Source organism: Aethalodelphis obliquidens, unplaced genomic scaffold, assembly GCF_003676395.1.
Source record: "Aethalodelphis obliquidens isolate GAN/ISIS:26980383/991018 unplaced genomic scaffold, ASM367639v1 scaffold17, whole genome shotgun sequence".
Lineage (NCBI taxonomy): Eukaryota > Metazoa > Chordata > Mammalia > Artiodactyla > Delphinidae > Aethalodelphis > Aethalodelphis obliquidens.
In genome coordinates, this window is record NW_020837961.1 from 2118972 (window position 1) to 2143111 (window position 24140).

Genomic DNA, 24140 nt, shown 5'->3' on the forward strand with positions numbered 1-24140 from the left:
CAGAATTCTACGTTGGTGGGTTTTCTTTCAGCACTGTAAATACTTCATTCCACTCTTGTTGTTTGCATGGTTTCTGAAGAGAGAAGTCTGATGTAATTCTATTCTTGCCTTGCCATAGGTAAGGTATATTTTTTCTTCCAGCTTCTTTCAATATTTTTTTTGTCTGATATTCTACAACTTGAATATCATACACCTACATGTAGATATTTTTGTATTTATCCTGTTTGGTGTTTTCTGAGCTTCCTGATTCTCTGGTTTGGTATCTGCCATCAATTCTGGAAAATTCTCAGCCACTATTACTTCAAATAATTCTTCTCCCTCCTCTCTTTACTGTCTGGTATTCCCATTACTTATATTTTACACTTTTTTGTAATTTTTTCATACTTCTCGAATATTGTTCCTTTTTCAAAAAAAAATCTTTTTTCTCTTTACACTTAAATTTGAGATGTTTCTATTGACATATCTTCAAGCCCATAGGTTATTTCTCAGCTGTGAAAAGCATTCTTCATTTCGTATTGTTTTTGTTTTCCAGCAGCTTCTTCTGATTCTTAGAGTTTTCATCTCTCTGCTTATATTACACATCTGTTCTTGCAAGTTGTAAACTTTCTCGAGTAGCGATCTTATCATGTTAATTATTTTAAGTACTTTAAATTCCCAGTCTGGTCATTCCAAAACCTCTGCCATATCAGAGTCTGGTTCTGATGCTTGTTTTCTCTCTTCAGACTGTGTTTTTTTCTTGCCTTTTAGCAAGCATTCTAATTATTTACCAGCCACACATGATGTATCAGATAATAGGGACTGAGGTAAGCAGGTCTTTAGTGTGAGGTTTTATGTAAACATGGCCAAGAGTCGGGCTGTGTTTACTGTTTGCTGCGTCAGAGGTTCCACTTTCCTTTAACATCCTTTGTTCTGTCTGCTGTCTGTCCTTGTGTTTACTTAGAAACTCCTTTCTGAATGGTGTCTGTGTCCTGAAGCTCTCTCAGTTGTAATCCACTGTTATTGTACTGGAGAACTTTTAATAGATCGTAAGGTATTGGGAAGGAGAGGCGTTCTATAATCTTAGGGTTGAATCTCCCTTTTTATCCGGCAGGAATCCCCAGGCTATGACCTTCAGAATAGTTGTTCAGCTTTTTTCTTGTTGTGATGACAGGCATGACAAACTTCCAGCACCTTCAAATGTCCAAGTGGGAAGCAGCAGTTCTTTTTTTCCCTCATGTGAGACAGGGTAGAAGAGGCACAAGTTATCTAATTGTTCTCCCTGGAGGTCAGATGGAGCTCTGATATTGAAGTTTCCCTTGAGGGCTAGCCTTTGTTTCAGGAAAAGGAAGCTTTGGGTATACTTCAAAATGATTGCTTTCTCCCTCCCCTTGCCAGAGGCAAGAGAGAATTTTTCTCTGATCTTCACGGGACAGCCTTGTGGGGCTCCTGAAGGTAAAACTCTGGAAAGTGTGGGTGCTCCCCTAAGGCTGAGTCCTTGCTCCCCCAGAGTTTTCCATTCTCAATTAAGTCCACACTCAGTCTCCAGCTATTCACAGATCACAGATTAAGTGTCTCCACCCATTACTGGCTCTTGTTCCTAGTCAGCTGGGATTGTCTTGAATTCATTCACCTGTTTCTTCAGTTTTCAGGGAGGTGGTTTGTCCTGAATTCTCTGGTAGATGTAAGAAGAATTGTTAATTTTCAGTTGGCTCAGCTTTTTTCTTGTTGTGATGGCAGCAGTGACAGTTTCCAAGATCTTCATGCATCAGAGTGGAAACCTGAAGTCCTAATAATAATATTTTATATGCATTATATCTTTTGATGACATGAAAGGGTGCCAATGAAAGATTAGTCGATCTAAGAAAGAAATGGAAAATTTTATTCAAGTCAGTCTTGAGGATTATAACTCAGGAAGACCATCTCAGAAAGCTCTAAGAACTATTGTGCCCGTTAGAAGTCAAGGCACAGTTCTCTAAGTGTTTTCAGACAGAGGGCTGTACATCAAGTGACATATTACTGGCAGTTTAGATGATCCAGATCTAATCGGCATCGTGGTGGGACATGTGATCCCCTACAAGGTCAGGAAGGAATGTTGTCTTTTAAGGAGCTGTCTTGTTAATGCTGGGAGAATGTTGCTCGTTGTGGTTGAGCAGGTATTCCTACAAATGGGGGAGGTCTGGCCGGTGCATAATGCGGATACACAATGCATAGTGCCGGGGGAGAGAGGGGGCCAAAGGTCAGAGAAGGCTTTTTTATGTTTAAATTTTTCTTGTCTTGCCATTAAATACAAATTTTTATTTCACAAGGTTGCGGAGCACAGGCTCCGGACGCGCAGGCTCGGCGGCCATGGCTCACGAGCCCAACCGCTCCGCGGCATGTGGGATCTTTCCGGACCGGGGCACGAACCCGTGTCCCCTGCAGCGGCAAGTGGACTCTCAGCCACTGCGCCACCAGGGAAGCCCCACAGATCTTATAGCATTTAACCTACAAGAAAACTGAGGCTGAAGGAGATTAAATAACTTTCCCAAAGACAAAGGGCCAGTAGATGAAGCTAACCCACATCTTCGAGACCTGCCAACACAGACACGTATGTTCAATCATTCATGCACCTGAAACAGTGTGAAAGGAAAACTTCCACGTAGAGAGGATTGTCCACATTTCAGCTGGCTCTGTGGCCTGATATAAAAAGCCCTGCCCTGGGATATTCCATAATAAATGTCCTCAAGCCTGACTCAGACCCCAGCTCCCGTTTAGATTTTAGGGAATTCACAACAGCGGGAGTCTCAGCTTCTCAGTATGAATCTGGAGCAAGAACTACCACACGACCATTCACCGAGGTCTCTTGCAATCACAAAATGAAGCAGTGCTAGGCTGCATTTAGGCTCCATATTTTTGGAAGAGAGAGTTTGTCTATGTGTGTGTCTGTGGGTCTGTGGGTCTGGATATGTGAAAGAGGAAGTTATTTCTTTACAATTTTTCTGAACTGCTAAATTAAGCCTCTCCCTTAAGTGAAAAGCCTTAGCTTCTTTGATTCTTTAAATGACGTGACACTTTACCTTCCCACCTGCTTAAATACACTATAGCTTATGAATGTGAATAATATTTAAAGCAGGACTTCCTTCCAGGATTTCCTCTGCCTTCGGATTTTCCTTATGTTTTCTCGTGGTAACTCCACAACCATTACCAACCACTGAAATGTCTCCGTGTGCAATGTCACTTCCTCAGAGAGGCCTTCCTTGACCTCTTAGACAGGACAGAACCCAGCACTTCCTCTTTCTGAACCTACATGTTCATATCTGGACTCTTCATGAGGGTGGACTCTGCATAAGTCACAGCTGCACCCCCAGGGCTGACAGTCTAGGATGGACCTTTCTGCAGGATAGAGATGTTCTATCATCTGCAAGTGACTGCTGAGCACTTGAAAAGTACAAGTGAACTACTGAATTTTTAATCCCAATTTAAATTTAAATAGCTATAAGCTGCTAGTGGCCACGTATCAGACGGTGGAGGACTAGAGCAATGTTTCTCAAAATCTAGATCAAGATGTCAGGAATCTGCTTCTTGATCCATGCTCCAGGTAATTCTTACCAGCAGTAAAATGTCACAACTGCTGGTCTAGAATGGGCTTCTCAATCCTGGCTTCACATTAGACCCACCTGGAGGAGGTTTTAAAAGAGAACAGTGTCCCAGCCACACCCCTAGAGATTCAATTTCAATTGGTCTGGTGTGGGGTTCAGGTATTAGTATTTAAAAAACGAAACAAGACAGAAACTCTCCCCTGGAGGCTGTTACAGGCAGTCAGGCTTGAGCATCTAGAAGATCTGTTCTCACTTGACCCTCAGAATAGACCAAATAAATATACAGATAAACGGTCTGGGGGCGTTTATAAAGGATTAGTGATTACAAGTGAAATCTTGTGATGTCCGAAGAGATAATTAGTGACATTAGTGGTTCAGATGAATTTCTTGACGTTCCATGAAAAAAAAATTCAGCTTTAGATAATCTCTAACGACTGTGTGAAATGCCTTGTCCTTTTATCCATAAACGGTACAAATCATACCAAGCTCTGGGACATCTGGAGAGGGCGACACGCTCAGAGTTCCCTAAGCAATCATCTCTTAAAATACACAAAAGCCTCTCTAGTTTGCTGGTTGATTGACAGAGGGCCTGGTGACTTCACATGGAGTCACATGACCGTGCCCTGCCCAGCAGCTGGAAGAAGGTGTTTTCCAACCTGCCGCTCCGGGCAGGTCCCGGGTCTCCTTTGCTAAGTCCTCCCCGTTCCTCCCCCCTCCAGGTGCGTCGGTCACCGTCTCGGCGGTAAGGAACGGCGCCCGGACTAGCGCGGGAACGTGGGTGCCGGAGTCCCGCCCTCCCCTCCTGCAGGTGCACAGGTAAGGGCCCCGCAGTTAAGTCCAGACTGGCCGGGTGCCGGGCGCAGAGGGAATCAGGCGGGTGCAGACTGGGCACCGGCGCGGGAGGCGGCCGCGCGGGTGCAGAGCCCAGGGAATTTCAGCCCCGGCCCTGGGCGCTGCGAGGACCGCAACTCAAGGAAACCCGAGCAGCTTTGCAGGGGGAGTGTCTGATGATTTTTCAAAACATGCTCCTGATTGAAAAAAAAATCAAGGCTCAGAATAAGTAGATTCAAGCACTGCTAATTTTAGCCAAGACACCGGAGGAGCTTGCCAGGGGATTTGAGGAAATTAACATGAAACTAAAACCGAATCTTAGGTGAAGAGGAGCAAGCAATATTGATCAGCACGTACTAAACGCTAACGAAAAGGTCTCCGTAGAGAGAGGTTTACAGGAAAAGGTTTAAATTACTACGAGAGATTTAAGGGAGAAGTACTATTCAATGAAACAAAAGTACTAGAACAAAAATAAATGATTATAGTTTAACAATACATCAGCATATACTTACACATGTGAAAACTACTTTAGTCTAAAGTATATTAAGTTAATTTAAATTTTATTCAAAAGTAATTTGAGCCTTGTTAACTCAACAGGTTTGCATTTTAAAAAACGGGGTCTAGTGTGTGCTAGAGTGATATTTTTTTCCTTTCCACAGAACTTCATTGATTTAGAATGAGGTAGATTCTTCCTTAAAGATAGTAAACATTGCCAACCCACAATGAAATTAGATCACATACTTCCTGAAATGTACCAGAGGGGCATGCAATAAACTTCATTTATCTGCAGGTAGTAACTAAGTAACACTGGTTGATGTTCACTCAGCAGTCAAAATGCAGTGTATGCACCATGATTAGCACACCAGATTATTCTTTCAAGGAAATCTGAGAGGTCTAGGGTCGTCAGTATTCTTCAGTGGAGACATCGTTTTGCCCATGTTGCAATTTTTTTAAGCGTAGGCATTCTCTTCGCAATGTGCTTATAGAGGGGTTTTTTCCTTAGCTGATTTTAGTTAAAATGGAAACAAAATAAGTTTCTTAGCTGGACTTAATCACATGTCCTTAGTCCTGTGATATCCTTCCTGGATACCTCCTACCCCTCTGACCTATTGCAGCTCTGGTATTTTAGCAACAATCCACTAGCTTGACCCTTGAGCCAAACCCACGTAAGCTATTGAGGGAAGCCACAGGGCTGAAACTTTCTTTGCATCTAATAGTAAGCCTATTATTATTTTTATTGAAGTAGTGTTACTGTGTCAGTGTTTAAATGTCTAAGCATCTCTTCCTCAACTATGGTCCCATGAACAGCATTTTTGTTTTAGTTTAAGAAAACACACAAAATTTTAAATAGATATCTTTTTTGCTAAAATTTATTCATCAATTTGAAGTTATTCCTGTTTTGGGTTAAACTATGTTTAATAATACCAAAGAAGATATATTGTAGGTAGTTGTATATCTGACAATTCTCTGCAAAGAACCCATAAGGAACAATACGTGAAAAAAAAATGAAACACCTTAATGTAAATATTTATCATTGTAAAATAAAATAATAAGGAAAGGTAATTTCAGGTGTGCTTTGTTCAATACACATCCACAAGAGGTTATCACTGTAATATTAAATTTGGGGGAAAAAACCCACTAGATTATTTTAAATTCCATTCCAGAAGATTTATGTAGAGCAGTGAATGAATCCAAAGATCAATGTGCAAAATGATTTCACAGTGGTATTGTGGCATGACTCTGCTTACCTCCTGGGTTAAAAATGACTGTGTTATTTTTTTCTCATGTAGCTTGTACAACTAAAAAAGTGAATTATGCTCAATACGCTTTTCCAAATGTTATCTTATGAAAAACGTCTGGTTCTTAGCTATTTGGGTTTTGGTCCTTTAGGAAGCTAGCACTTTTTAATAAGCTCAGCATTGTTGTCCAGTAGAATTTTCTGCAATGATAGGCGTGTTCTGCGTATAACCTGCTCTGTCCAGTGTGGTAGCTGCTGATTGTATGCAGCCGTTGAGCACTTGAAATGTAGTTAACTTAGCGAAGGAGCTGAGTTGTCTTCTTTTACTAAATTTTAATGAAAAGTTAGTTACCCGTATGTGACCAGTGGCTCCCGGATTGCACAAGCATCTGACTAGCTGTTCCCCTTTGTTCTGCTGGCTGGTTGATAGTATTGCGCAAGACACAACTGCTGGTCTCGTGCTGTCGGGGAGTCCTGAAGGTATTTTTCAAGAGCCTTAATCTGGAAGGGATTTAAGAGATATGTTTTTTTCACTTCATTTTTAATGACATTTGTTGCTTTGTTTTCATATTACGAGCAATACATGTTCACTGCAGACTACCAGAAACACATAAAAGCGTAACGTAAAAATTTGCTATCTCCCATAATCCCCACCCTCCAGAGATAACCATTTTAGCATTTTGACACATTTTCCCCATACTGCACATTTCATCTTTATCTCTGGGACTCATTTATTTTGTAACTGGAAGTTTGTCCCTCTTAACTCTCTCACCTATTTCACTCATCCCCCGACCCTGTTCCCCTCTGGTGACCACCTAATTGTTCCCTGTATCTAGGACTCTGTTCTTTGTTATGTTTGTTCCTTTGTTTTGGTTTTCAGAGTCCACATATTAATGAAATCATATGGTATTTATTTTTCTCCATATGATTGATGTCACTTAGCATAATAGCTTCTAGGTCCATCCATGTTTTCACAAGTGGCAAGATTTCCTTATTTTTATGGCTGAGTAATATTCCATGTTGTGTGTGTGTGTGCATGCATGTGTGTGTGTGTGTATGTATATACGTGTGTGTGTGTGTGTGTGTGTGTGTGTGTGTGTGTGTGTGTGTATCACATCTTCTTTATCCATTCGTCTGTTGCTGGGCACTTAGGATGCTTCCATATCTTGACTGTTGTAAATAATGCTGTAATGAATAGAGGTGTGCATATATCATTTTGAATCAGTGTTTTAGTTTTGCTTCAGAATGATACCAAGAAGTGGATTTTCTGGATGGTATGGTAGTTCTACTTTTAGTTTTTTTGAGGAACCTCCATACTGTTCTCCATAGTGGCTGCACCAATTTACATTCACACCAACTGTGTAGAAGGGTTCCCTTTCTCCATACCCTCTCCAGCATTTGTGATTTATAGACTTTTTGATGATGGCTGTTCTGACAGGTGTGCGGTGATATATCATTGTGGTCTGATTTGCATTTCTCTGATGATTAGTGCTGTTGAGAATCTTTTCATGTATCTGTTGGCCAAGGGTGTGTCTTCTTTGGAAAAATGTCTATTCATATCCTCTGCCCATTTTTTAATTAGGTTATTTGTTTTTTGATATTGAGTTTTATGAGTCCTTTGTATATTTTGGATATTAACCTATTATGAGGTATATCATTTGCGAATATCTTCTCTGATTTAGTAGGCAGCCTTTTCATTTGATTGGTAGTTCCCATGCCATGCAAAAACTTTTTAGTTAGAGTAGTCCCATTTGTTTTTGTTTTTTAAAGATTTGTTTATTTATTTATTTTTGGCTGCGTTGGGTCTTCGTTGCTGTGCGCGGGCTTTCTCTTGTTGCGGCAAACAGGGGCTACTCTTCGTTGTGGTGTGCAGGCTTCTAATTGCGTTGCTTTCTCTTGTTATGGAGCACGGGCTCTAGGTGTGCGGGCTTCAGTAGTTGTGGCACACAGGCTCAACAGTTGTGGCTTGCGGACTCTAGAGCAGAAGCTCAGTAGTTGTGGCGCACAGGCTTAGTTGCTCCGCGGCATGTGGGATCTTCCCAGACCAGGGCTCAAACCCGTGTCCCCTGCGTTAGCAGACGGATTCTTAACCACTGCGCCACCAGGGAAGTCCCCCATTTGTTTTTTTATTTTTGCTTTTGTTTCCCTTGTCTGGAGAGATAGATTCAAAAACTATTGCTAAGGCCAGCGTCAAACAGTGAACTGCCTATGTTTTCTTCTAGGAATGTTATGGTTTCAGGCCTCACGTTTAAGTCCTTAATCCATTTTGAGTTTATTTTTGTACATGGTATGAGAAAGCAGTCCAGTCTGACTCTTTTTCATGTAGCTGTCCAGTTTACCCAACATCGTTTATCAACGAGGCTTTATTTTCCCCATTGTATATTCTTGCTTCCTTTGTCATAGATTAATTGACCACATGTGTGTAGATTTATTTCCGGCCTCTCTATTCTTTTCCATTGATCTATGTTTCTGTTTTGGTGCCAGTACCATATTGTTTTGATTACTGTAGCTTAGAAGTATGAAATCAGGGAGCATGATAACTCAAGCTTTTTTCTTTTTTCTCAAGAAAGAAAAAAGCTTGTGTCATCTTTGATTTCTTTCATCAATATCTTATAGTTTGCTGAATATGGGTATTTTTGCCTCCTTAGGTAGGTTTATTCCTAGGTATTTATTCTTTTTACACGATAGTAAATGGGATTGTTTACTTAATTTTTCTTTGTGTTCTTTTGTTGTTAGTGTATAGCAATGCAAGAGATTTCTGTATATTAATTTTATATCCTGCAACTTTACCAAATTCATTGATTAACTCTAATAGTTTTCTGGTGGCATCTTTAGGATTTTCTATGTATAGTATCATGTCATCTGCAAACAGTGACAGTTTTACTTCTTCCTTTGCGATTTGGATTTCTTTTATTTCTTTATCTTCTCTGATTGGCGTGGCTAGGACTTCCAAAACTATGTTGAATTATAGTGGTGAGAGTGGGCACCCTTGTCTTGTTCCTGATCTTAGAGGAAATGCTTTCAGTTTTTCACCATTGAGAATGATATTGGCTGTGGGTTTGTCATATATGGCCTTTAGTATGTTGAGGTAGGTTCCCTCTATGCCCACTTTCTGGAGAGTTTTTATCATAATTGGGTGTTGAATTTTGTCAAAAGTTTTTTCTGCATCTTTTGAGATGATCATATGGTTTTTATTCTTCAATTTGTTAGTATGGTGTATCAGCTATTATTTTTTTAAATATGTTTTTTGCCCCTTTTCTCTCCCTTCTCATTCCTACACCCCTTAATGTGAATGTTAGTGTGTTTGATGTTGTCCCAGGGGTCTCTTAAGCTATCCTTCTTTGTTTTACTTCTGTTTTCTGTTTAGCTTGGGTGATTTCCATTGTTTTGTCTTCCAGTTCGATGACCCCTTCCTCTATATCATCTAATCTACTGTTATTTTTTTCTAGTGTATTTTTTATTTCAGTTATCGTGTTCTTCACCTCTCTTTGGTTCTTCTTTGTATTTTCTAACTCACTGTTAAAATTCTCACTGTTTCATCCATTCTTTCCTCAAGTTTGTTGAGCATCTCTCTGACCATTACCTAAACTCTTTATTGGGTAAATTGCTTACCTTCACTTCACTTAGCATTTCTTGTGGAGTTTTATCTTATTTTGAAAATATTCCTTTGTCACCTCATTTTTCTGGTTCTTTGTTTTTGTTCTTCTCTGTATTAGACAGGCTGGTTATATTTTCTGATCTTGGAAAAGTGGTCTTAAGTAGTAGACATCCTATTCATCCCAGCAGCACACTCCCCGCTGGTCACCAGAGATGTATTCTCTAGGGGTGCTTCTTATATGGGCTGCATGCGTCCTTTTGTTGTGTTAGGGCCAACTACTGTGGGTGCACTGGTAGGTGTGGCTGGCCCTCAGCCCTGTTGATGGCCAGGCCCTGCCTAGTGCAGAGGCTGCTGGCCACTGGTGGAAGGGGCCAAGTCCCAGGATGGCTGGCTATGGGGACCATGTTGTCCCAAGGCTGGTGCCCACTCACTGGTTGGGGAGGCCAGCTCCTAATGCAGCTGGCTGAAGTGCACCAGGGGGTCATGTGTCTAGTGCCAGCCCAAGTATGGAAACAGAGACTCCACTCTTAAAGAGAGAATGCAAAATCTCACACGCTGTACTAGTGGTCTAACACTAGCTCCATGACCCCTAATGCAGAATCAATTCCTGGGGTGGCTAGCTGCAAGCCAGGGGGTCCTGGAGCTAGTCTTGGCCTGCTGATAGGCAGGACCAGGTTCTGCGGATACTGGGGACTGGGGAGGGGGGGCCACCTATGGCTTCTGCTGGCTTGCTAGTGGGTTGGACTAGTCTCTGCATTGCTGGCTGCTTGGCCTCGGACATCACAGGACTGGTGACAACTGGCCTTTGGGTGAGGCCAGATTCCAGTGCTAATAGGCTAGTGGGAGGACTTCAGAATGGTGCTTGCTAGCACCAGTGCCCTAGTGGCAGCATGAGCTCCTGAAAATGGCTGTTGCCAACATCTGTGACCCCAGGGTGAGAATTGCTTGCCTCCCGCCTCTCCAGGCGACTCTCCAAGATCAGCAAGAGGTCTGACCCAGGCTCCTTTCATATTACTGCCTCTGCCCTGGGTCTTGGAGTGTGTGAGATTTTGTGTGCACCCTCTAAGAGCAGAGGCTCTGTTTCCTACAGACCTCTGTTTTTCCCAAATGCAAGTCTCACTGACCTTCAAAGCTAGAAGTTCCGGGGACTCATCTTCTCTGTCCAGGATCCTCGGTCTGGGGAGCCCAATGTGGGGCTTAGACCCCTCGCTCCTTGGGGAAATCTCTGCAATTGTGATTATCCTACTGTTTGTGGTCACCTACCCATGGGTGTCGGTCTCGACTCTACTGTGTCTTCACCCCTCCTCCCATCACCTTGTGGTTCCTTCTTTATATCTTTAGTTGCAGACGATCTTTTCTGCTAGGCTTCAGGTCGTTTTCATTGATAGTTTCTTTGTAAATAGTTGTGATTTTGGAAGGAGGTAGGCTCAGGGTCTTCCTTCTCCACCATCTTGGTCACCTTCAGGAGATTGTTAAAGAGATCTTTAGGAGATTCTTCTATCTGTTCAGTTTTTTAAAAAGTCACAAATATAATTTCATGAACTATTTAAACTAATACACACCTAGGTGGTGCTACTGTTGAAGAAAAGTGCCTTTACCTCTAGGGGATCCTGAGTATATAGCAACAATACAACTTAAATGTGCCCTTAAGCTCGTGTTAAATAGTAGAACAGCTTGTGCTCAGAAGGCACTGATAGGTCTCAGTCTTCACCCGTGCTCTGTCATTGACTTGTCACAACAACCAACTGAACTGAACAGGATCCTGGTCCACAAATCTTCATGATACAATCTACCCACACAGAAGAATTTCTTTACAATATCATACAAATTGTATCCAGGTCTTGGAAGAAGTTAGGTTTTCAAGCTCTGAAGACAAATTTTGCTTGTTTTATTGTTTGTTTTGTAGGTCAGTGATCAAAAAATATTTGTTGCCAACATAAATGAAAAAATGAATGAATGAACATGGGGTGTGAATGTAATACATAATTTCATAATGTCCTAACTTTTCATCTGGAAGGACTCTTTCCGTACTTTTGACAAACTCAATAAGTATCATGTATTGATGACAGTTTGCTCACAGATTCACAACTTTTTGATTGTTTCATTTTTATTCCTTCTATTTCAGAAGCTCTTGAAAAATACATCAAGTTGAAAGAGACCCAGCTTACTCTCGGGCAGGACCAGAGCCATGAGCAATAATGGAACAGACCTCACCACTGGTTTCATCTCCTCTATTGTAGCCATCCTTTTGTTTGGCTCAAACTTTGTACCACTTAAAAAATATGAGACTGGCGATGGTAGTTATGTTTCCTTCATTGTTAGTCTTAAATTAATTTTAAATGTGAAGTTCACTTTTTCTGTCTTTTTAAAATGATGGCTATAAAAATGAATTTTGCTGTACCTGAAGCCAAATGAATAGAGCTTAAAAAAAATCATTTGACAATGCCCATGCCATGTTATCTGACTGCTAGTCAGTATAGGATAACCTTAAGATTGTGTTTCATCATAAAGCTAGGATGGGGAAAGCCTTTTAGCCATATCTGTTACGTTTAGAAAAGAAGGAAGTTAGCTCTACTGATAACACTTGTTTTGCAAACACAAATTGCCACCACAATTGATATAATAGAAAACAATTTGCACATAACACGAAATCTGTGTTTGCCTACGAGCAATTTTCACTCTGACAAACATTAGGTGAACACAGAAAACTGCACCCAGATGAACAAAGATGCACAGCAATGCACAAAATATGCTCACACACACCCCTTCACACAACCACCAGGTCTGTTACACCACACCCATACACATCTGGTGTTCAAACCCTCATTCACCACCTTCCCAATAATTCACAAGCTACAGCACTTCTGACATCCATTTGCATAAGCCAACCTCAGATCTTTTTTAAGGTAAAGTTCCATATTTATTGCAGCATTTGTGAATGTCTTAACCACTTAACCAGTGTAAAACTGCACTACCATCGTTTTAGGCTCCTATCTTTTCTTAATAAGTTGTTGATGGAGTTTCTGAGTGTTGTGTCCTTAGCCCCATTTTCCCCCTAAGCTCTGCAGGCTTTATCACATGATTTTACACAGTGCGGTGATGTTTAGGAACACACATGTCACTTTATGGTAGAACTGACTGTAATGTGAATTATAGGGAAGGAGAAGCAGTAGTTGTTTTTATCTACCTGCCTTTCCTGTTAAAGCCAGGAGGAGAAATTGGGGATGTTATGGTGAAAGCCTGGTGGGAGGCATTGTGTTTTCACTCCAATTTATGTCTTTTTTTTTTTTTCAACTTTATCTCAGCCTTTTTTCTTATGTCTTTATACCACTAAGACAATAGAGTTACAAATCCTTTCCCTCCAGAGCCTTTCTTCTTCTCCCCTTTGGAGTTAGAACAGGAATGAAAAGTGCTAAAAAAATAACAAAAAACATACTAAGGGTTAGAGGACCTGACTTTTGGGTGTTCTACAAGAACTGTGTGATCCCAGACAAACCTTATCCACTCTTTTGTTCTCAGTTTCTCTTTTGTAAAATGAAGTTTCCTTTCATCTCTGTGTTCTTACTTTTTTGTCTTAGAGGTTAACAGCCTTTTTTTCTCTCCCCCACCGTGAGATTGAATAGAAATAGGGAAAATTTTCCAATAGAGTCAAAAGTGCTACACTGAGTTATAACTACCTTAGTGTTTTTTCCAATGTCGATGTTTTCTGTATCCTTTTAATCCCTAAACCCTCCTTCTAAGCCTCAGAAAAGTACAGATACACCTCATATCACCATGTGACCTTCAAGTAACTGGCAGAGCATAGGAAGGGGAGTAGCCCTGACCTAGAAGGCTAATTCTCAGGTCTGGAATGTCTGACTCAGTGCAGACACTCAACTCCAAGTGCATGAGACCTACATATGGCCATAAAGGACTTTATGCTTATCCCAAAATGGCACATGTGATCCCCAAAGGTTTAAATTACTATCATGCTATTGTGAAGTTCTTAATGCCTTGTCTTTGGTGAGGAATGGCACTAAGTATAGCATCTGAATAAAAGTACATAGTCTTGGTCTTGCCAACATTCTTTGGTAGAAAATTTTTGATCCCTGTTAAGCTGGAATGCACAGTGTAGAGCAAGCTTTGGAGTCCAGTTGAATTTAAATTCCAGTTTTACAGACTGTTAGCTATTTGGACAAGTTGCTTCATCTCCGGTTCATTTTCTGTCTTTGAATTAAGGTTAATTATGATGCATAGTAGTTACAAGAAATATAATAAACATGTAAAGTGCCTGGCATAGAGGCATGCAATAAATTGTGACCATTACTATAATAATTCGTTGATATTCCTAAGCACACTAATTCCTTAGATCAGTTTGAACCAATGACACCAGTTTGTTTTTTTTTTCCAGGAATGTTTCTCCAGTGGGTACTTTGTGCTGCCATATGGTTGGTTGCCTTGGTGGTCAATGTGATATTACATTGCCCTAAGTTTTGGCCTTTTGCAATGGTTGGGGGCTGCATTTGGGCAACAGGTAATATTTGATATAATTTATTCTTTAATCATTTTATGCTATGATCCAAATAAATCTGGTTCATAGTAGAAGGAAACTAAATGAACAATTTAGTTTCTTTCATTTATATGCTCCATAAATATTTTTGGTACGTTTCCTGACTCTTTCCTTTTAATGATTTCTTTCTTAGTTCCTGGTAGATAATTGTGATAGTAAAATTATTACTATATATTATATGTATAATTATATAAAATTATTATAGGAAAAATGTTTCACTCACTATCTGTTCAAGCATAACTCATGTATTAGTTTAAGTGCTCTGGTCTTTCTTTCTTTCTCTCCCATTATGTTTGTCAGAAAATATTTATTAAACAGTCGTTTCTACTACTATCATCTTTAGGACTTGTCCTTAAAAGTAGACAAACACAGACACATTATCATTTCAAAAGCACTGGCAGAAAAACAAAAGCAAACAAAAACCTTCCCTCTGTTGCCTTCTCACTGTTGCCTGAAGTTATATAACTAGAATTTACACCTTTGCTTGGCCAATCAGGAATGCTTTTCTTCTATTAATATAAATACACCCCAGGAGAGTTTTCTTCTCTTTAGCAAAGAGAATCCCAACTATCAAGGCTCTCTAGAGGCAATTTGATTAAAAGCAAATGAATTTTTAAACGTTAAAAATGTATTAGGTAACTACTTAATTTGAATCTCTACAGAATTAAGTGACTTAGTGAAGATGATGAGTTGGAGGACAAAAGAGTTAACTTTTAAATTTCCACTAGAGTTGTAATTATTATAGCTCACTTATACCTTCGTATGCTTATGATTGTCATGTCTAATGGGAGAGGGGAACAGAGAAAGCAACCATTCATCCTGCAGATCTTGACAACCACCATAGTATCTCTATTCACCCAGCAGGTCCCACTGGGAGTCGGTGGGTTAGAGTCTAGTTTGAGAACTGCTGCAGACGGGGATGCTGTAGGTTACAGTAGCTGATTGAATGTGGGGAGCAGAGGAAAGGGAGGACCCAATGGTAATGTAGGGATTTTCTCGTAAGTGATTAGGAGAGTGATGGTGTCATTGACTTGGATGAGGAAAACGGGGAAGAGAACGTGTCCGAAAGGGAAAATAATGAGTTCAGCTGGGACCTTTTGAGCTGAAAGTTCCTGGTGTTGGAAATTTCTTTTTTTTTTTTCTTTTTATAAATTTATTTACTTTTGGCTGTGTTGGGTCTTCGTTGGTGCGTGCAGGCTTTCTCTAGTAGTAGCGAGCGGGGGCTACTCTTCATTGCGGTGCCCAGGCTTCTCATTGCAGTGGCTTCTCTTGTTGCGGAGCACGGGCTCTAGGCGTATGGGCTTCAGTAGCTGTGGCTCACGGGCTCCAGAGCACAGCCTCAGTAGTTGTGGCGCAGGGGCTTAGCTGCTCCGTGGCACGTGGGATCTTCCCGGACCAGGGCTCGAACCCGTGTCCCCTGCATTGGCAGATGGATTCTTAACCACTGAGCCACCAGGGAAGCCCAGGAAATTTCTTATCGAGACTAAAACTCTGGAGAAGGTCCAGGCTAGCACTGGGAGCATGTGACTCCAGCTGATAGCTGAAATCATGAAACTAGTCAAGTACCCAAAGAAGAATATAGCAAGAGGAGGGGTGTGTTCTAGGGAAAATATTCAGAGGGCATCTAAATCCGGAAGGTCTGATGAGAAAGAGAAGCCAGAGAAAGAGAGAAACAGGAGGGAACTGGGAGATGAAGAGATCTTGGAAACCAAGAGAGGGAACCTTTCCAGAGGAGATTGACTGAGACCAGACAGCCAGTCAAGAACTGGAAAGACGAACCATGAATTTAGTCCTGAGCACGAAGCACTGGGTGCAGGACTCCAGAAGACAAGTGGGTGAGCATGGGAGAGCAAAGTCTGGGCCGTACTGGGACAGGGACATCTGCCAGCGGTTGGCCCTGGTTCGAGTCGTAGGGGATGGTCACTACTGATTTTATCATTGACCAGTTTCTGCAAAAAGACATAAAACAGAGACCTGTGCTAAGGACGAAGAGCATTGGTGCAGTTAGGCAAGGAGCTAATTCAACATTTTCTCTGTAGGATTTTGCCCTAAGCCTGGCTCTTTTAGCAGTCATAATCATGAGTTTAAATGCCAAAACATGTGGCTGTTTTATTTTTAAAATGACGAATTGCGCTTTACTAAGTTTGTCCAAATCCCATAAGCTTTTTTTTTTCATTTTTATTAAATCTTTATTTTGTTTTATTTTTTAACATTTTTATTGGGGTGTAGTTGATTTACAATGTTGTGTTAGTTTCTGCTGTACAGCAAAGTGAATCAGTTATACACATACATATAACCACTCTTTTTTAAGATTCTGTTCCCATATAGATCATTACAGAGAATTGAGTAGAGTTCCCTGTGCTGTACAGTATGTCCTTATTAGTTATCTATTTTATATATAGTAGTGTGTATACGTCAATCCCACTCTTCCAATTTATCCCTCCACCCCCACTTACCCCCGATAACCATAAATTTATTTTCTACATCTGTAACTCTATTTCTGTTTTGCAGATAAGTTTATTTGTAGCCTTCTTTTAGGTTCCGCATGTGAGCAATATCATATGATATTTGTCTCTGTCTGACTTACTTCACTTAGTATGATCATCTCTAGGTCCATCCACATTGGTGCAAATGGCATCACTTCATTCCTTTTTATGGCTGAGTAATATCCCATTGTATATATGTACCACATCTTCTTTATCCATTCCTCTGTTGATGGACATTTAGGGTGCTTCCATGGCTACTGAAAATGCAAATCAAAACTACAATGAGGGGTGAGCTGTGACAAAGCGAGAGAGAGGCATGGACATATATACACTACCAAACTAAGGTAGATAGCTAGCGGGAAGCAGCCGCATAGCACAGGGAGATCAGCTCGGTGCTTTGTGACCATCTAGAGGGGTGGGATAGGGAGGGTGGGAGGGAGGGAGACGCAAGAGGGAGGAGATATGGGGATATATGTATACGTATAGCTGATTCACTTTGTTATACAGCAGAAACTAACACACCATTGTAAAGCAATTATACCCCAATAAAGATGTTAAAAAAAAACACAAAAAACTACAATGGGGTATCACCTCACACCGGTCAGAATGGCCATCATCAAAAAACCTGCAAACAATAAATGCTGGCGTAGATGTGGAGAAAAGGGAACCCTCCCATGAGCTTCAGCTGAAATTAAAATAAAAATTAATTCAATTGATAAACTTGTTTTCTGTATTGGAAATAACACCTTTCTTCTGTATATTTCATCTACAGGAAACATTGCGGTTGTCCCAATTATCAAAACCATTGGTTTGGGCCTTGGAATCTTAATCTGGGGATCATTTAATGCCTTAGTTGGCTGGGCAAGCTCAAGGTAACACAAAGCAAAGTGTTTCAACTATGATTCTCTGCACTCACCCTCTGTGTAAGGCCAGTGCTAAGCATGGGACTAGCTGAGAGGAATAATGCTTGGTTCCTACCCTCACAGAGGCCACTACTGGTAAGGCATACACATAACATATGCTACCTTGAATTACTATTTCCCTTAAGTTCTAAAGAAGTGATCTGACACTCTGATCAAGATAAAGTAAAGAATTGTCTCTAGGGAACAAAGCAGGGAGAGAGAAAGGACACTGATATTTATGTTCCCTTTCTATGTGTGGCAGTTTGCTGGACATATTATATACATTATTCCCATCTCATTTTCACAACTGTATGAGGTAAGTGCTATCTTATAAGAGAACTGGCACACAAAGAAGATGAGGGACTTGCTGAAGTTCACAGAGCTAATCAGCCATAGTTCTAAAGCCCATATTCTTCCCTCTGGGGTCTGAGCCAGTGTCAGCAAACCCTGGTCCAGCTTCCCAGCCATTTTTGTAAATAAAGTGATATTGGAACACAGCCAAACACATCCGTTTAAGGAGTGTCTGCGGCTGCTTGTTCCCTATAATGGTAGAGGTGGGTAGTTGCAAGAGGCCACCTAGCCCGCAAAGCCTAAAATATGTACCCACTGGCCCTTAAAGGGAAAGTTTGCCAACCTGCAGCTCTAGAGCTGAGCTGTCCAGATCGGGTCACCGCAAGCCACATGTGGCCATGTGTATTTAAATTTAAATTAATTAAAATGTGACAAAGTTAAGCATCGAGTTCCTCGGCTGCGCTGGCCACGTGTCAAGTGCTCTATCGCCGTATCTGGCGGAAGCTGCCCTATGGTCTGGTGCAGCCTGGGAACAGCTTCATCTTCTGAGAAGATCCTTTTGGACTGCACCACCCTCGGTCAGCATTAAGATGAACGTTCAAGTTGAGTTTGGGAAAATAAATAGAAAGGGGGCTTTCACTCTAACCTTGCTTTCCGGGCCCCTCTTCCCGCTCAAAACACTACAACAACCTCAGTTATAACAAAGCCAGCTAAGTTCCAGTACATTCTTTCCTGTCCTTTCCTCATCCCCGCCCTGCTTTTTACAAGTGCTATTGTCTTTTTCCTGTCCTTGCCTCCTTTCTCTGGCCCTGGGTGGTTCACAGTGATGGTCGGTGATGATCAATACAACCTCAAGACATGGGGAAAAAAAAAAAAAAGAATTTAAAGGGATGCCAAAGAGCAGCGATCTTTAACCAAGCAGTTATTGAATCTATTTCAAGTATTATACAAAGTAGCAGTCAACTCACCAGCATTCAATTACCCACTTAATCTAATTTTTCTTCCTTCTTCCTTAGTCTTAATGAGAAAGGGACTTTTTTTTTAGACAAGTATTTTTACATATACTAGCTCATTTAATCTTAAGAAACCTGTACGTGAGGTGTAATTGGAGGTGTAATTGTCCCAGTTTTAAACATGGGAAATTGAGGCCCAATAAAGATAGTTAACTTATCCAAGTCACAGGTAGGAGGTGAGGGACCTAGGATTTCAATCCAGGAATCTGACCCCGAGTCCATGGCCTTAAACACTGTGATGAACACATATTCAACAATATCTTCTTTGATATGACTCTTTCCATTTCCAGGTTTGGCTGGTTTGGAATGGATGCAGAAGAGGTGTCAAAACCACTGCTCAATTACATCGGAGCCGGGCTGTCAGTAGTAAGGTACATGGCCCTTTTTATGATTTAACTCTTCTTCCCAACATTCAGGACACTTGTTAAAGATCCTGATGTGTGGGCATTGCTTTACACCCACGTCTCATCAATCAACATGATTTTTTCTGATTCTTCATTTACATTGACAGGCATGGCTTCAGGGGACAGAAAGTATCAGCTCTGGGGTCAGGGGCCCCAGCCTCAGTGGTCAAAAGCTCCGAGACCCTGGGAAACCTTTTAGCTGCTGTGAAGCTTATTTTCATTATCTGTAATATTCAGAAAAATCATAAGACATAGCTCATAAATGAGGACCAAATGGAGTTAAAGTATTTTGCGAACTAGAAAATGCTCTAAGTCAACGTTATTCTGGCTTCCTGGTGCTCTGAAATAGCCACTGATTCTCTCTTATTACTCAGGTATTCTTTGCCACTCAGTTCCCACTTTCCTGTCACGTCACTCAGCTCTTCTCAACCGGCTCACGTAACCACTCTCTCACCTGTGACGACACACAGTCATGTAAATACCTGCTTGGGGATGTCTAGTTATATTCACTGGCTGAATGGAAGTGTTCAGCCCATAAAACCATCACAGAATTAGGTCACCTTAGATTCGGTCCCTTTTCCTCTCTAGACTCCATCTGTGTTTCCTGTCGGCACCTCTCATGATGGATAGTATTGCCTGTGAAGGTTTTAGTCTTTTTTATTCTTCAGGGAAAGAACACTATAGTTCCCTTCCTCCTGCAGTTGATGGCTTTTCTCCAACCACATTCAGGAACAATCTCTTTGTCGTTGAAATGTTGCCTTAGAGAGTTCTTCCAGGCCAATCGGAGAGGAAATAACATTGATTATTCTAAAATAGCAGATTCTTGACATTTTTGGTTAGAGGCAATTTTGTATATTTTGTACAATTCACAGAGCATTCAAGCTTTGAAGAGCTCTCTCAGAAAACATTTCTTTACGCCCCAAAATTGGAACGTAGAATGCCTTCGTCTTGACTTAATGATAATTTGAGGCCAATTTATCCACTCCATCAGGCTTTGTTTTTCTCCACGTTCCTTCTCCCTTTAGAAAGTGTACATTCTCTAAAATTACAAATTATTCACGTTCTATCACTTCTACTTGTGTGACCTTGGGCAAATCACTTAATTTCTCTAAACCTTGGTTTCTTCATCTGGGGATAAAGTGGGGCTAATAATTGCACCAGCCTCATAGGATATTTTGAGGATTAAATAAATATGTTCAGTGCTATGTGTAGGGCTAGACACATGGCTAATGCTCCATATGGCGGGTAATTTTAATTACAACAGTCACTCTTTTAATTAATAACTATTTCATGTTTGGTTACTGTTACCCCTTTGGATCTATGTTGTCCAACTCAACAGTTAACTAGCCAGCGTGTCTGGGAGTCACCCAACTTAGTCTGGATCTTGGTCTGAGGCAGGAAAAGGCAGCGATCTCTTCTGTGGTGCATCCTGGCTCTCTTCTAAGTTTCTTTTGTTGACCTGAAACAAATAGACGGCCAGATTGTCCCCAGCAAAAATGGGTTTATTCAGGACCAGCAGAGAATTGCAGTTCAGGGTCTGCGACCATGGCGAGCCAGTACAAGTCCCTCACATCAAGGGAAGGAGAACGCTTTTATAGAGAACACAAGGAAGTTGGGAGGGTTATAGTAAACGAGGCGTCCACGGCTGTCCATTGGCTGAGGCCTGGCCAGGAAGCAAGCGGGGTCTGTCTCTTTCCCGTTGGGCTCTGCTATGATCCCAGGACATGCGAGCTCCCCATTCTGCTCTCTCGACTCTATTTAACTGAGTTTTCTGTTTGTTAATATTTTTTACCCTTTACTAAAAGGGATTTCTGGACCCTTTCCATTTTAACTCCGTTAAATCAGTTTGTTCTGAAAGGAATTCATTGAAATGACTTGGAGTTTCATAGCCAGCATAAGGAAACTTGGAATCTGGTTACATTGGTTTAGGATGTTGCTTTTCTTTTTAAAATGGAAACAATTGCTCCCATCCTCTGGACAGTCAATTGTAAAGTATTGCTAAGGTCATGTCTAGCCTTACATCTTCCCTACGTGTTATCCAGGTTAAGTATCAGTCAGTTTCCATATCCAAAACCACCCCAGGCATCTTAAACAGCAGAGGATATAGCACAGGGAATTGTTGACAAAAAGTTTTATAAAGCCCAAAAGAGCAAAGGGAGAAGGTGGCATCACCCAAAGCCCCAGGGCACCCACCCCAGCTGGCACTGTGGGGAGAAATGTGTCTGCCCTGAGCTGCTGACACCCCTGCAGCCACCCAAGGCAAGATGATGCCCGACCCCACCCCACCCCCACCGCTGGCAAAGCCGGGATGAAGCACAGTTTGGGCAAATGTAGTTTTCAGTCTTCTAGTCCCCATGGTTCAGGGTGGAAGTGGAGCGGATGCCAAGAAACAAGTCCAGGACACTCTCTCAGACATGCTTCAGTGAAGATCCAGGAGTCGGAGTTCACAAGAAGACAGATTTCCTTTTCAATTAAAACAAGGCTTTGAGGACTTCCCTGGTGGCGCAGTGGTTAAGAATCCACCTGCCAACGCAGGGGACACTGGTTCGAGCCCTGGTCCGGGAAGAGCCCACATGTCTCGGAGCAAATAAGCCCATGTGCCACAACTACTGATCCTGCACTCTAGAGCGCTCGAGCCACAACTACTGAGCACACGTGCCACAACTACTGAGCACACGTGCCACAACTACTGAGCCCACGAGCCACAACGACTGAGCCTGTGTGCCACAACTACTGAAGCCCACGTGCCTAGATCCCGTGCTCCGTAACAAGAGAAGCCACAGCAGTGAGAAGCCCGTGCACCACAAGGAAGATTAGCCCCCACTCGCAGCAACTAGAGAAAGCCTGCGCACAGCAAGGAAGACCCAATGCAGCCAAAAATAAATAAATTAAAATTTTAAAAAAAAGGCTTTGAATTATCCTTGCATCTACTCTCCATTCTTTTCTCTACTTCCTTAACTTGCTTCCTCTGTAGAGTTGTGTTGTGAGGAAACCCAGATCTTTGATTCTAGCAGTTAGCTTTCTTCAGAGCCACAGTCCTTACGTAGAACTGCGGATCAGGCTAAACATCGCGACGTGCATGCCCCCCGGGTGCCTCCTACTCCGTCTCAGGTGGGGCTACCTGTGGAAGGGGACCCTGCCAGGTCAGGCACAAGGTCAGCCCTGCACAAACCCTGGGCTGCTGGTTCCTTTCTATTTGCCTTCAACATTTCCCAATCAGAATTACTTTTCTTACTTTAGCCTTCCCTGAGCACTGGTCCCTCTTCCTGCGTTCCTTCTCTCCGTAGAAGGTATTAGCCACAGTCATTCAAATTCAGAACCTCGGGCATCTTGAATTTTTTTTCCTTTGTACCCGACCCCATATCAAATCCTGTAAAATTCTTTCTGAATCTTTCACAGGTTCCTCCTCTCCTTTCCCTCGGTCCCATACTACCTACCCACCTGTATACCGTAAAAATCTCACATCTCAGTTCCCTAGTTCCATTCTTTCCTGTTGCCAGTATGACTTGCTTGTATCTGCTCTCAAATCAGGACGTCACTCTTCTATTTAGGAACCCCTGAAGGCCCCCCACTGGATTCAGAATAAATCTGTCTCATTAATCCAGCGTGTCCTCCACAGTTAGAGATTCAGCACTTCTTCCCAGCACGGTTTCGCCCTGGGCTGTCAGCCACTGACCCAGGATTACTTATCATACCCGACACTTCCTTCAGCCCCAAAAGCCCTTTCCTCTGCCTCCCTGAAATATCAGTTAAGATTTCCCATTCTGTATGAAGTTTTCTTGATTTTCTTCTTCCTAATTATCAATAGAATGGGTCAACCCTAAACTCCCATTGTATTTTGCACTTCTTCTGTTACCCACATTCTCAGGGTCTGTGTTGTATTATTCAGACAACCCTCTGTATCCTTAAACTATGAGATCTTGAAGGACAAAGTCTGTTATTTTCTTTGTGCACCATTTCTCCCACCATCACTATCAGACTTCGCTGCACAGTGCTTGACCTATAATAGATGCTTGTTGAAATTAGTTGTCAGTGTAGACACACACGTGAGTTTTACTAATAGTAATGTGTATAGGGTTGCAAATCTAGGGAAATTGGAAAGGTTGAAAGTATAGAGAAGTACCCTTGCGTATAACATATTGATTTATTTTTAAAGTTTCCCATGCTTTTGAAAGCATTCACAGACTCCATCATGGAACTTTGTGTTTGACACACTGTACCAAGTTCTTCAAGTCTGTAGCCCGGAAGACCTTGTGACCTATTTGCCTTTATGTTCATATCCATAAGATACATCTCATTACCTTGTCCTAACTTAGTGCCACCAGATTCCCTCTTGACCTAATCGAGCTGGATTCTTCTTTCTGACTCACCCATTTCGTGTCTAGTATACAGGCTCAGACCACTGATTCCTTAGTCTTCATTTCTTCCTCATGCTCAGCACCCCATCTCCCATCCAATTTGTAGTGAAACTTCTCAACTAACATATTTTGAGATTTTATCATGTGCCAAAAAATACCCCAAGAATTTTGTAGCCATTACTATTTAATTCTCATCACAGTTCTGTAAAGTGGGTATATCTCCATTTTTTATTTTATTTATTTATTTTTATTTATTTATTTAAAACAATTTTTGGCTGCATTGGGTCTTCGTTGCTGCGCGCGGGCTTTCTCTAGTTGTGGTGAGCGGGGGCAACTCTTTGTTGTGGTGTGCAGGCTTCTCATTGCGGTGGCTTCTCTTGTTGCGGAGCCCGGGCTCTAGGCACACAGGTTTC

At 41.6% G+C, this 24140-nt stretch overlaps 1 protein-coding gene across 1 annotated transcript in view; it reads left to right on the plus strand.

The window, feature by feature from the left end:
* The first annotated feature begins 4232 nt into the window (after positions 1–4232).
* TMEM144 (transmembrane protein 144) overlaps positions 4233–24140 on the plus strand; it is a 42611-nt gene continuing 22703 nt past the window's right edge. The window contains exons 1-5 of the mRNA XM_027116820.1: positions 4233–4373; positions 11850–12021; positions 14115–14237; positions 17532–17631; positions 19256–19336. Of these exons, the coding sequence (XP_026972621.1) occupies positions 11913–12021; positions 14115–14237; positions 17532–17631; positions 19256–19336 (413 nt within the window). The 5' untranslated portion in view covers positions 4233–4373; positions 11850–11912. The remainder of the gene's footprint in view (positions 4374–11849; positions 12022–14114; positions 14238–17531; positions 17632–19255; positions 19337–24140) is intronic.